The following is a 12,114-nucleotide window of genomic DNA, read 5'->3' as shown; positions in this document are numbered from 1 at the left end:
AATAACTTTATAAAGAATAAAAGAGAAGGTATGAGCAACTCTGATGGTACAAAAGTGGTTGAGTATGCGTGGTACGGAATTTGGTTCGAGAGAGAGAGAGCAAATGATAAATGAAAGGTATGGAGGTTAACCAGGACTGAGCCCGGTTGGCTACCATACACAGGGGAAAAGGAGAGATTAAAAGAAGATGAGAAAGGAATTTCTTTTTGCCGAGGAGACGTCCGACATCGTCACCTACGCCGGATATAAAGGTTTTTCTAACGCTATCCCCTTAAAGAAGCTTTTATGCACTAGCGCCTCTAGTACGTTGCAGCGGTCGCAGTCTGGGCTTCTCTCACGGCCGATGAGGCACGCATACCGCCGAATGATTGGCATACCAAGTCGTGTCCTGTGCAGCAAACCTGTGTCATTAAACTTTAGTGCGGAAACTTGGGCGAGTATTTCTGGTGCCTTGCTTCACTTGTGTCGACGTTTTTTCGCGCTTGTGTCGCAGGCTCACAGCGTTTGCATTTCGGTGAAATATGACACCTCATTTCGGTGTCAAAGTTATGGGGCGCTCTTGGTGACGTTCTGGCAGAGTCCAGTGAAGCGATGCGAAGCTAGAGTACACGTAGCAGATAACCGAGAAGTAGGTTAGTATTTGGTCTAGCGAAAGCAACGTGCACTATACCACTACCATGCAAGGAAGCTCTTGTCTCGGCATTTGCAAGTTCATTGCTTTCCCGACCGCAGTGATGAGGTAGCCACTTACATATTGTCCCGTGATTCGAAGCCTACAATTTCGTAGCGCATCACTGAAGGCAGTCCCTTCACAATATTTGTCGTTTTTACTGTGCTCTTTATATTCACGAAAGAGTTTGACCACTGTGCACTAGTTTCCCATTTATTCTTCCTCAAGAACAATGTAAGTAATGTTGTGCTGCGCCATCTACCTTGCCGGTATAGCCCCAGGTTATCACTGAATTCCGCGAACATAAATTATTGCTCGAGGCATTCTTTTACACTACCATCAGTCACATCCCAAGCCTCCCCCCTTCATCCCACCCCCCCCTAACCTTGTAGTTATAAAGCTTGCTCTGTAGAAAAGAAATAATAAACTTTTTGACAACTTCCTGAAGAAGAGTTGTAACTACCCAACCTATTCCTGACCAAACCTTACGCTTGAAAGCGGATATCCTGTTTGAAATCCGGCCTTGGTAAAGTCAAAACAATAGTTACTCACGGATCCTCGAGTGTACTGATGCAACCTATTGCACGCGATGGCGTCCTGGAGTGCGTTGAGAAGGAACACCGGTGGTGGGTAGTCAGGTAATCCGTGACTCAAGTTCACAATATCACTTTCCTCGCCAGGAGATGAAAACTGCATCCTGGGGAGCGTGATTATGTAGGAAAACGTGGTTTTAGACGGCGTCTCCCACATTTACTTAAGCCTGCAATTTCGCTTGCCGTTAAACGAAGAGAAAAAAAAGGGTTCATACTACGCACATACTACACCGCACAAACTACAACATACTACAGTGCACAAACGAAATCGGGGCAGTTAACGTGTTTCAAAATAATTTAGATAGGAAACGAAGCACTTTGGTTTTTCAGGGTCGTTGAAGCAGATGAAAATTAAGAAAGAGACATGCTGTAATAATATTTGGGGTTTTACGTGCCAAAACCACTTTCTGATTATGAGGCACGCCGTAGTGGAGGACTCCGGAAATTTTGACCACCTGGGGTTCTTTAACGTGCACCTAAATCTAAGCACACGGGTGTTTTCGCATTTCGCCCCCATCGAAATGCGGCCGCCGTGGCCGGGATTGGTTCCCGCGACCTCGTGCTCAGCAGCCCAACACCATAGCCACTGAGCAACCACGGCGGGTAAAAACAGACATGCTGTATCCTATACTAATCATTCCGATTATCAACGACTTTCTTCCCTGCGATAGACTACAGCCGGTCTTGTAGAATTATTTATCAAGTCACGTTGTCACATACTGGCACAATTTTCCCCCTTACAGGGCTTCTGTAGCGCCTTCTCACTTTCAAGCCTACGCTCTCTCAGATGATGCCAAAATGTTAGATAGTTTGCCTATATATTGTCGCAGCTTCACTTCTTGAAGAAACTTATTTTGTAGAGACCATATTCTTGACGCTTATTTGTCCATTCCTTTATTTGTTTTTCTTATGGAGCCTAAGGTGATGGTGGTGGTGGTGGATCTGTTGTTGCTGGCGGTGTTACTCACGCAATTACTGCCGGCAATGCTCCACCTGGGCGCTGCTGTCCAGAACACACCGCGAGTATACAATCGCCCATGAGTTGTCACTCGCGTAAAAATGGAGGCTCACGTCACATCTCCTTTCGCACTCTGCCTGATAATTCCGGCAAGACATGACCTTGCACATACACACACGAGGAAAGGCTCTTCTCTACATTTCGTTAATTAATATCTTACCCTTGCGCAAAACACCGTTAGCATCACATTAATTGCTTCAGATGGCTCACTGTACCCTTGGGAACAATATGAGGGTACTCGCACTGCTATTTTTTTAAATTTTCTTCTTGATTCAAGGCGGTTATCTGGCTCAAAAAGTAATTAATTTTGCTTCAGCCGATCCCTCATATTATTCTTTTCCTAATTTCGCCATTTATCCAAAGAAAGTTACATCCGGAAGTTGTCTTGCGCGACATGAAACAAGGCATACAGTGCCTGACAAAGCCCTTCGACCTATACAGGAGCATCACAGTGAAGCAGACTTAGGCAAAACGTCATGTACGTCAAAAAATCTACGTAAGAAAACACAGTTATAAGCGGGTGATACTGAGCTTTCGAGAACGAAATTTTTACTGTTTCTGTTCTCGTCTTTTCTTTTGCACTAGCTTACATTTACACCACCTTACACCACTACAACACAGTGAGTGCATGATCCATTTCCCACTACAACAACAACAACAACAATAAGCTGTTGTAGCTTACCTCGTCGGCTGTTGCATCACCTGTACTCGTTTCGCCACTTGCATGTTGAGCCTTTTCTCGCATAAAAGAAAGCAAAAGAGAACAGCGAAAAATATTAGACAGCTCTAGCAGAGCGTTTACTTACACTCCGCTCCTCACACGTTTCACGCGCACGGGTGCCTGCACAGAATGCACTGATTTCGCTTATCTAAAAAGCGCGTCTTCCAGAGTCGACGTGCTCTCAGCTGGGTTGTAAAACGATAAATAAAGCAATTTGACGCACCCTGACGCTCCGCTGAATCGGGTTCCTAGCGAAACGTAGGCAGCGTTCTACGTTCAGCTGCCGCTATGAGCGTTGTGCGCACGCGCATAAGTGTTCTCGGTAGCGTTCGGCTGAGCGGCTGTGTGCAAATTGTTATGATACGCCGGTCTGAGCGGAGCGGACCGCAAATGCTCTGTTAAAACTGTCCATGGAAACCATGCGCGTGTGCCATAGCATGCCGCTTCAGTAGAACGAGCATGTAGAAAGAGTAAATACGAGTTGCTGTATTCAAACCGCCGCATGCGAGCGTGATCAGGTCCTTCATAATGACGTTCGCGTCATGCCCGGCCGAAGGTGAGGCGTAAACAGTCATGTCACTCATCGGCGCAAGCTAGAGCGTGACACTTGCACTCCTCTGCAGTTCAGTTTAAGTTTGTGGGTGAAATTGAGCGGAATTCATTACGCTATAGAAGTTAGCCACGTAAACTTCGTGTACGTTCGGGAACTGGTTATGAACGCCTCGAATGGCGGGCTTCAATTAAGCCCCCTATATAGTCGTATGCGACCAACCGTCTGACTTTTTCGGTTAATGCACGGTTTAATATAATTCACAAAATATTACTTCTCTACATACTACCTCGTGTCAGTTTCGAATGCATAACTTTGTGGTAAAAGGATTCTCCAGAAAATAGGTCCATTATTACCCCTTTCCTAGCTTTAGGGAAATTCTATTGCATTTTAAAAAACACCCCGTTCTAAATCGGGCGTGGTCGGCTCTTATAATTACATAGTTTCAATTACACTTAATTTCAGTTACATAGAATTTCGATTTCAATTACAGAGAATACCTAATTAGATAGTTTCTTAGATGGACGGTTGAAGTTGAAAAAAAGCTTGTGTAATTGTAAACGGCTAACTTGCAGCCAAAAATTATCAGACATTAACTGACAACATAATTCCCAAAAGGATCTGGCGAAGCACATACATGCAATCCATCGTTTTAATTTCTTATAATGCGTGAGCTTGAAGGCAAAAGGCGTTTTTCTAATGCGTGTTTTCCTGATGCACGATGCGACATACGAGTATGCCTGAGGTCGTCCTGCGGTTTCCCCTCTGAGTAGCTTTTGCGTTGTGGCCATAGAGTTGCTCTATAGGTGTAACTGAATAAATTTATTTCAACTCGCACAAGTCACTATTTCTCTCTTTTTTTTTTGCGTGTGCGACGAGGTGTATTGTCGTTCACAACGTTGTGGAACGCTAGGTAAAGGCACTGCATGGGCTGTTCGTAGCACGGGGCTCGCTCGCAATCATGGCACTGTCCTTCGTCTTCCCCTTCATTCGGCACGTACACAGGGGCGCGACTGCTTAATAACACGTGGAACAAATGCACTACACTAAATATAGCTATATATAAGGCCTGGTCGAAAAAGGTTTGTAGTTGCACTCACGGAAGAACGCTATATGCTATGCTGTGGTGTTCAGCACAGCAATGATGTCGGTGCCATAAGGACCAGGAAGACAGCTGCTGAAACACCACACAAACATATCCGGCTGTCTACCCCAAGTACGGCAGTTGGTATTAGCAACGGAGGTGAGCTGTGTCGGCGAAAACATGGAGTTATCATTAAGTGAGGGCAATGACAGCCCATGGAGATAGGCGCACTGATTAGCCACTCAGCAGAGAAGTGTTCGTTCCTCTTTCTTTCTTTGTTTCTTATTATTTTTTGCTCTTTGATGTTGACGTCGACATCGTTATTTCCTTGTCCTTGTTCGCGTCCTTCTTTTTTACGAGAGGATGACAACAAGCGCAATCTATTTGCCTATCAATTGTCTATCTCATATAGGCATAAAAACAAACTGGAGTAAGAAATTCAAGACAAATAACCATGCAGATTCCGCGCACTGTGGAATTCACGTAAGTCAAGATTTCTGAGCTGCTTGCGTTGATAGACAATAATTGTTTGTGATGTTGACGGCAAACGACTGTCGGGAGGTGGTGTAAATGTTACTTTGCGTGCACCACTTGTGTTTGTCACCGCATTACACGAGACGGGAATGCTCAAGGTGTTGACGGGCGCCATTGTTCGTAGTGTTATGGTTGGCGTCTGGCACCACATGCAGAAAGGGATTTCACCCGACCTTGTCTCACCATGCCTCGTCGAAATGAGGCGTGACTGCTCCTGCTACGGTTGGCGCCCCGCACCACGCGCAGAAAGGAATTTCTCTCACCCGACCTTCACACACCTTGCCTCGTCGAAATGAAGCGTGACTTCCTATATATATATATATATATATATATATATATATATATATATATAGTTCACCATGAGCGTTTCGAGTGTCTGCCGGAAGACCCGCAGTGTTTACAGGCCTCTTTTGTGTGTGTGTGTGTGTGTGTGTGTGTGCGTGTGTGTGTGTGAGCGCGCGTGCGTGCGTGCATGCGTACGACATTGAGGGACCCTTTCCTCGAACGGCCAAAGTCTACAGGAGAACTTCCACGAACCAGCAACGCACAAAAGAGACGGACAAGCGTCTACAATTCCAGGAGGCGGGACGGCCTCCTCCTTGCAGCAGACTCGGTATAACCAGGGGAGGAGGGGCCCTCTTTCTGTGCCAGTCACGTGACGTCGACGGATGCAAGATCCCTCCCACGATTGTAGAGAGCCTACTTAAGGAGCTCCGAAATGTACTTTAGATCACTTCATGCTCTTCTCATTTTCTTTCACCAAATTTTGAATAAACCATGCAAGTTTCCCACTAGAAATCGTCTCGTCCTTGCCCGGTCGCCATGGTCTACCGGATGCCTGCAGCCCGCCGACATCGCCACGCTACCCAATTGTAACGTCGGTCGAGCTTCAATAGGCAGGCGTCGCTACAACTCGGGAGCAGTACGACACGCTACCCTGGAGTACACAACAGTAGCCGGCGAGAAAGTTAGCACTGTCATTGCTTCACATGGCGCATCGCATCGTGGCTGAAGTGTTGATTCGCTGGATGGCCGCTTGCGTATAGTGAATCTTAACGATGCGGTGCTTCACTGCGTCTTTGCGTCTGCGCGCCCTTCGTCAGGTGCCTGCATGGATAAACTTCAGCACACAGTTGACGAGCCAGACGGATCGAGCGCATAACGTGGTGAAGCTTTGGTATATGCGTGCACCGTCGCTACTTAACATTGATTAGACAGTATGGCCGTGATACGCGATGGCATGCGTGTATGTTTGCTTCAGCAGGAAGATTGCCCAAAAACGCACGCAGAGAGAGAGAGAGAGAAGCACATCAACACAAACGTGCATTTCAAATGCATTCATAAACGCACTCGCCGTTCATTATTTCTAAACCTAGCCTATAGTCATTGTCAATGAAGTGGTTAGTCACCCAGTTGTGAATCTTAGTGATACTAATTTCACAGCACAATTAAACTCGTTTGGAATACAATGATATGCAACAGGAAGCTTAAAGGCCGTTCTTCAGACATAATATAAATTTTGTTCAGCAGGCAAAAAATAAAGAAAAAAGTCTTTGCTGCCTGGCAGTAGGGGGTTCCGAGTCGGACAACAAACTTTATATAATAATGAAAGGTGGACGTACTGGAATCAAGATAGTAACACATGATAGTAAAAAACAAATGTAACGCTCTCCTTTCTTCTCTGGATATTTAAATACACTGAGTACTGAGTAAGTTATCGGCCAGACGTCTACCGATTCTGAAGCGATTCTGAAGTTCTCCCAATGCGCCATTATGATCTGCCGTCTGTGCATTGCTAACCTCTATATTACTTATGTCATTGTCAACGCTCTCTTTGAGTAAACTATATCTTTTCCCCCCTTATATTTATAAATTAAATTTATTTTACCTTGTAGCCAACTGTCTGGTGTTCGCCTATCTTGTAAGCTTTTTTTCTACTACTTTCAACAGAGCTTCCTTGCTTTTTTGACCTAGTTTATTAATCAGCCTAACGGGAACCTCGTCTAACCCTGTGTCTGTGCAGTCAGGATTTTTTTCTTCAGCTTTCTTCCAGTTGAAATTTCTCCGCACCAGTTCCTTTTTCACCTGGTTCACCTGGTCCTCGTTCATGTGCTTTTTTTTTCTCAGAAGCTACCTCGCCATTGCTTTGAAATGATTCGGCTGCTATTTTTCAGATGTAATGTACTGCCGCGCCCCATTCCAGTTTGTTTCCATTTTCGTCTAGGATATGTTGTTGTATTGTTGACTTCCTGCCTAATAACTTTATGTGGTTCCAAAATATTATAGGTGCGGCCTTCTTTTTCTCACGTATTTCTGACAACCAACGTTCACTTTCGCCTCTAATATTTGCTTGAAGCAGTATTTGGCTCATAGTTTTTTTTTTCCCGCTACATTTCCCATTTTCTGTCTACTTCATTCTGAAGCAACTGCGCTTGTCTTTTTGCCTGCCTATGCTCTCGTGCTGCTTTCTGTCGTTCATCAATCGCATCCCGTATCTCCCTGCTCCACCAGCTTTTCGGTTTCTTTTTTCCTTTCCAACAAACGTGATGCTTCTCTTTTCTCATTTCTCTTGTCATTACACTTAGAAGCGCACCATATTCCCACTCTTTTCTTGGCCATCTGCCAAGTTCCTTCTCGACTTTTGCGTCTATATTTGTTATTTGTCCATCGTTGAAATTTGAACTCAGCGTTCTTCGCTCATTGCTCTCGTTCCCAAATTGATATCGTATTTTCAAAATGACGTGTTTATGGTCACTCCCTCCGTCATACACCATTCCTCGTCAATGACCATTTCTCTCAACTTATCATAAATTGCTTCTGTCATGAGACACTAATCAATGGTCAATTGTCTACCTACGAATTCCCATGTGACCTGGTCATCACATTTAGACCCCGTATTCCTGATAACGACGTTACGTTGCTAACAGAGATCTAGCATTGCCTTATCGTTTTTCTCGGTATAGCCTTCTAGCTCCTGTATGTGGGCATTCATGTCACCTAACAGGATAACTTCGGCATCATTCCCGAAACCCTTAATATCAGCACTCAGGCATTTCAATAACTCTTGATTCTTTTCTTTTCAATTATTTTCCCTCCAGAAGTACGTCACGCCCAGCCAAGTCTTCTTTCCACTCACTGTGCCTGATAACCAAAGATGCTCTTGACATTTTGAATTTACTCTTTCCCATTTGGCTCCTTGGTGTATGAGCATTCCGACTCCCCCTCCCTTTCTTCCAATTTGGTTCTGTTGCACCCTTCCCAAACATAATTCTGAATCATTGGCGGCTCTTCCAAGTGTCTAAAGTGCATTTGTGCAAACGCAAACACACCTTATTTGTTCTCTAATTGCTCCTGAGTCCCTAACGACTTTCTTTTTCTTCTGCCGCCGTGCATGTTTATGTAGCATGTAGCCTATTGCTTGGCGAGATGTCTTCTTTCTTCTTTTTCCTCCTTTTTCTCTTCTTGACAGTGATCCTAATCTGAGGTTCCCCTAGAAGACCTCAGACTAGCATTCTTCATTGCTACTTACCCTGGCCTCCTGAGCGCCCGTGGGGCTCCCGAAAAAGCAATTGCGCGACAAGCAAGTCACCAGCCCACTTCTACTCCAAGCCTGTGCTTGAAGTGAATTCCACCTCGTTGAAAACCACCATACCTTCTCACTTCCCTGTTTACTTCCATAACCTCGAAACCTTTCTCTGGGCTCACTCTCCATATAACCTCATTAGCGGCCACAACCGCTCTTTGTAAGTTAGCGTCACGTAAAAGCCCCTTCGGCACCGTACATAGGTCAATTTGCACCATACCCATTGCATTGCACATTGCCAAATGTTTGCCCTGGAAACGTCCCTACGTCCGCATTTTTGTCGCTTTTCACCTTCTCTAAAATCGCCTCTCAGCACTAGTCAGATTCGAGTCATCGGCATTTATCACCTTTTCACTCCCTCCCACTGGCGAGGCCGTTTCCTGTCTCCCTTTGCCATCATTGTCCGCGTGATTCGAATTTGACACGGGTCATTGACTTCTTTGTTTCTGCTTTCCATTGATGGTAACTTCACGGTAGGTGAACGTCCTTCCAGTTGCCCAAAGCGCCCGTTCCGCACATTCCACGCATTCCGCGCGCTTTGTCGGCACTTCCGGTCCTGTCACGCCGGGAGATGGCGTTCCATCGTCGCCACCATTTTCGTTTGTGACGGTGGCCTTCTTCAGTTTTTTCTCGGCTATTTGAAGTCTCTCTTCTACCGCCTTTTGTGCATCACGCTCAATACTGAGCTCATTTTTGAGCTCGTCGACCCGTCTCACAAGCCCATCCTCGACATTCTCCACATCATTTAGTCTAGCATCGACATCACAGTGTCTGCCGATCGACTCGATTTACTTTCCATTCTAATCCTTCCCCTCGTCTACACTGAGGGACTAATAGCGAATAGCTTTGTCACTTCCAATCTACTATTTAAAAACAAAATGCTTGACGTTCCACACAATCGCACGTGTTGAAACACGTGGTACGAAAGGACGTCCTGACTGTCCTTCAAAACCAAATACACCCGATACACACACGCACACAGGAAAAGAAAGCTTAATAGCTGATAACCTTGCCGCTTCCAATCTATTTAAAGGCTAAAAAAACCCAGCAAGTATAAAAACAGAAGGAAGCTCAGAGTATTAAAAAGCAAACATGTTTTTGTCGCCGCCACGGAGCTCTGGAAAAACACGTCCGTCCGCCACCTGTCGCTCTAGTCATCATCATCATAAAGAACATGTCATCATTATCATCATTAGCCTGGCTACGCCCACTGCAGGGCAAAAGCCTCTCCCATACTTCTCCAACTACCCCAGTCATGTGCTAATTGTGGCCATGTTGTCCCTGCAAGCGTATTAATCTCATCCGCCTACCTAACTTTCTTCCGCCCCTGCTACGCTACCCTTCTCTTGGAATCCAGTCCGTAACCACAGCGATGGCGTAGAGGTAGAGCATCCGCCCCGCGTGCAAGTGGACCGTGGTTCAAATCCTGGTGCCGCGCAATTTTCCACCAGATTAAAAAAAATCCGCGTGTTAATATTATTGCATGAAGAGGCCTGGACTACGGCCTGATCCCGGTCACCAGAACCGGTAAGTCACTCCGTCACCAGAGCAGGATTGCCCACCCTGGTGCAGTACTTGGCCACAGCCTCCTACATGAATACAAAAAACACGTATCGGTCTCTATTTACAGGGTCTTTTGTTGTAGTCCATCAGGGTCTTCTCGGACGCTCTTGACTAAGTTTAGCAGGACTTTGGGGTCCTGTATCCAGGGCTACAACGGCCTCAGCTGCCCTGCATGCTCGCTGCACGAGACCACTTTAGTCCTCTCAGTGGTCGCTGGCCAGCAGTGACTTCCATTGATCCACACTTATAGTTATGATTTTGGGAACGGCTGTTAATAAAAGGACTTCTTCTTGGGCAAGTTGGTGCTTTTAATAAGTTCGCATTCCCATGCGCCGCTGGGTTTCTTGCAGCATCACCAGATGGCGCGGAGGCGATCGCCATCTGGTGATGCTGCATCTGGTGATTTTATAAGTTCCACAAGTGCGCAGCCGTTAATAAACGAAAGGCAAAGAAATTCTTAATCTATCTGTGAAACTTGTGCATCGAACACAAACCATATTAAATGAAACGGTGTAAGTAGCAAAAAGTAAAACGTAAGAATTGGACGCACATACGTTTGTATCTATAAAGTAAAACAATATTCCACCAGATTTTGTTCGCCTATTTCGAACATGAAAAAGCTCCTGTGCTATCTTTCGTAAACTGTGACCGGTTTATGTCGCCGTCATGTTTGTCATTTCCAGCGTGGCCGGTGTCAGTGTGTTTTTCTTCTGATGATTATTGTCTGCCATCGTCGGTGCACAAGTCAAAATTTGAGTGGCGGGAAAGATTTATTTGTTTCATGAGTTCTAAAGAGAGAGAAGGGAGGAAAGAAAGGCTGGGAGGTTAACCAGACTTAGTTTAGTTTGCTACCTTACACGTGGGGAGGGGGAGTGAAAGAAGGAGAGAGAGAAGACATGTGTCTTTATCGCACTTTCACATGCGCTAAGCTAGGTGCACCATGCCTACAGTCGGGCACTCAAGTCTGCCGCCTTCAGCAACTAAAGATGAGCTCGCATGGTTTTCTGGGCTGATGAGCTGTGAAGCCAGGCTCCCAAGATGTTTGCTTATGTAAATGGCCTATCGTCCAGTCTATTCAAGGCACACTGGAGGCTCTGGCGTTGATTATCGAAGCGAGAACAGTGGCACCGAAAATGATCGATGTTCACTCTACACTTGAACTTAGAGCACTTTGGTCAGTCCGCCATTCGAATACGATAGTTGTAGGAGTTAGTGAATGCTACTCCTAGCCACAGCCGAAACAACAGTGTTGCGTCATGTCGTGAAAGGTTTATTGGTAAATTCAGTTTCAGTGATGGGTCGAGGCTGTATAATCGACTGTTAAAGTTCTGCGGAGTACGGTGGTAATTCAACGTGATGGTCCGCGCGAGATTGCGAAGCTCTCTTGCAGCGTCTACTCACAATGAAAGTATAAAGAGTGTCGGTGCTCCAGCCTGGGCACGTTGGGCAGCGACGTCGGCAAGGTGATTACCCATGATGCCACAATGTTCCAGCAGCCATTGAAAGATTATATCATATCCTCATTCAGAAACACAATGGCAAATTTCGTTGATTTGGGACACCAACTTGCCCAAATCAACGCAACCCAAAGCAAAAATATTGCCCATTTGCAAGATGGCTCCTTTTAAATGCATATTCCACAGAGCGGCCAATTCGGAACCTGTAGATGTCGTGACGTGTGAAGTCTTAAACTTGATGACAACCAATCGAGATGGTATAACAATGGCACCCAATGAACTTTCCCAGACCGAACCGTCCGTGTAAACATGTGCTCGGTTAGCGTACGAACAATGCAAAA

The 12,114-nt window shown here is 45.6% G+C and overlaps 1 protein-coding gene across 1 annotated transcript in view; it reads right to left on the bottom strand.

Annotated features, from left to right (window-relative positions):
• LOC135896217 (kynurenine--oxoglutarate transaminase 1-like) overlaps positions 1–12,114 on the bottom strand; it is a 131,873-nt gene that overhangs the window by 43,093 nt on the left and 76,666 nt on the right. Inside the window, exons 4-5 of the mRNA XM_070535071.1 lie at positions 2,964–3,014; positions 1,223–1,367 (exon numbers count right to left, since the gene is read on the bottom strand). Coding sequence (XP_070391172.1) covers positions 1,223–1,367; positions 2,964–3,014 — 196 coding nt within the window. The remainder of the gene's footprint in view (positions 1–1,222; positions 1,368–2,963; positions 3,015–12,114) is intronic.

The sequence above is a fragment of the Dermacentor albipictus genome, chromosome 1 (genome assembly GCF_038994185.2).
Source record: "Dermacentor albipictus isolate Rhodes 1998 colony chromosome 1, USDA_Dalb.pri_finalv2, whole genome shotgun sequence".
Lineage (NCBI taxonomy): Eukaryota > Metazoa > Arthropoda > Arachnida > Ixodida > Ixodidae > Dermacentor > Dermacentor albipictus.
This window is presented reverse-complemented; position numbering and strand designations above follow the sequence as displayed.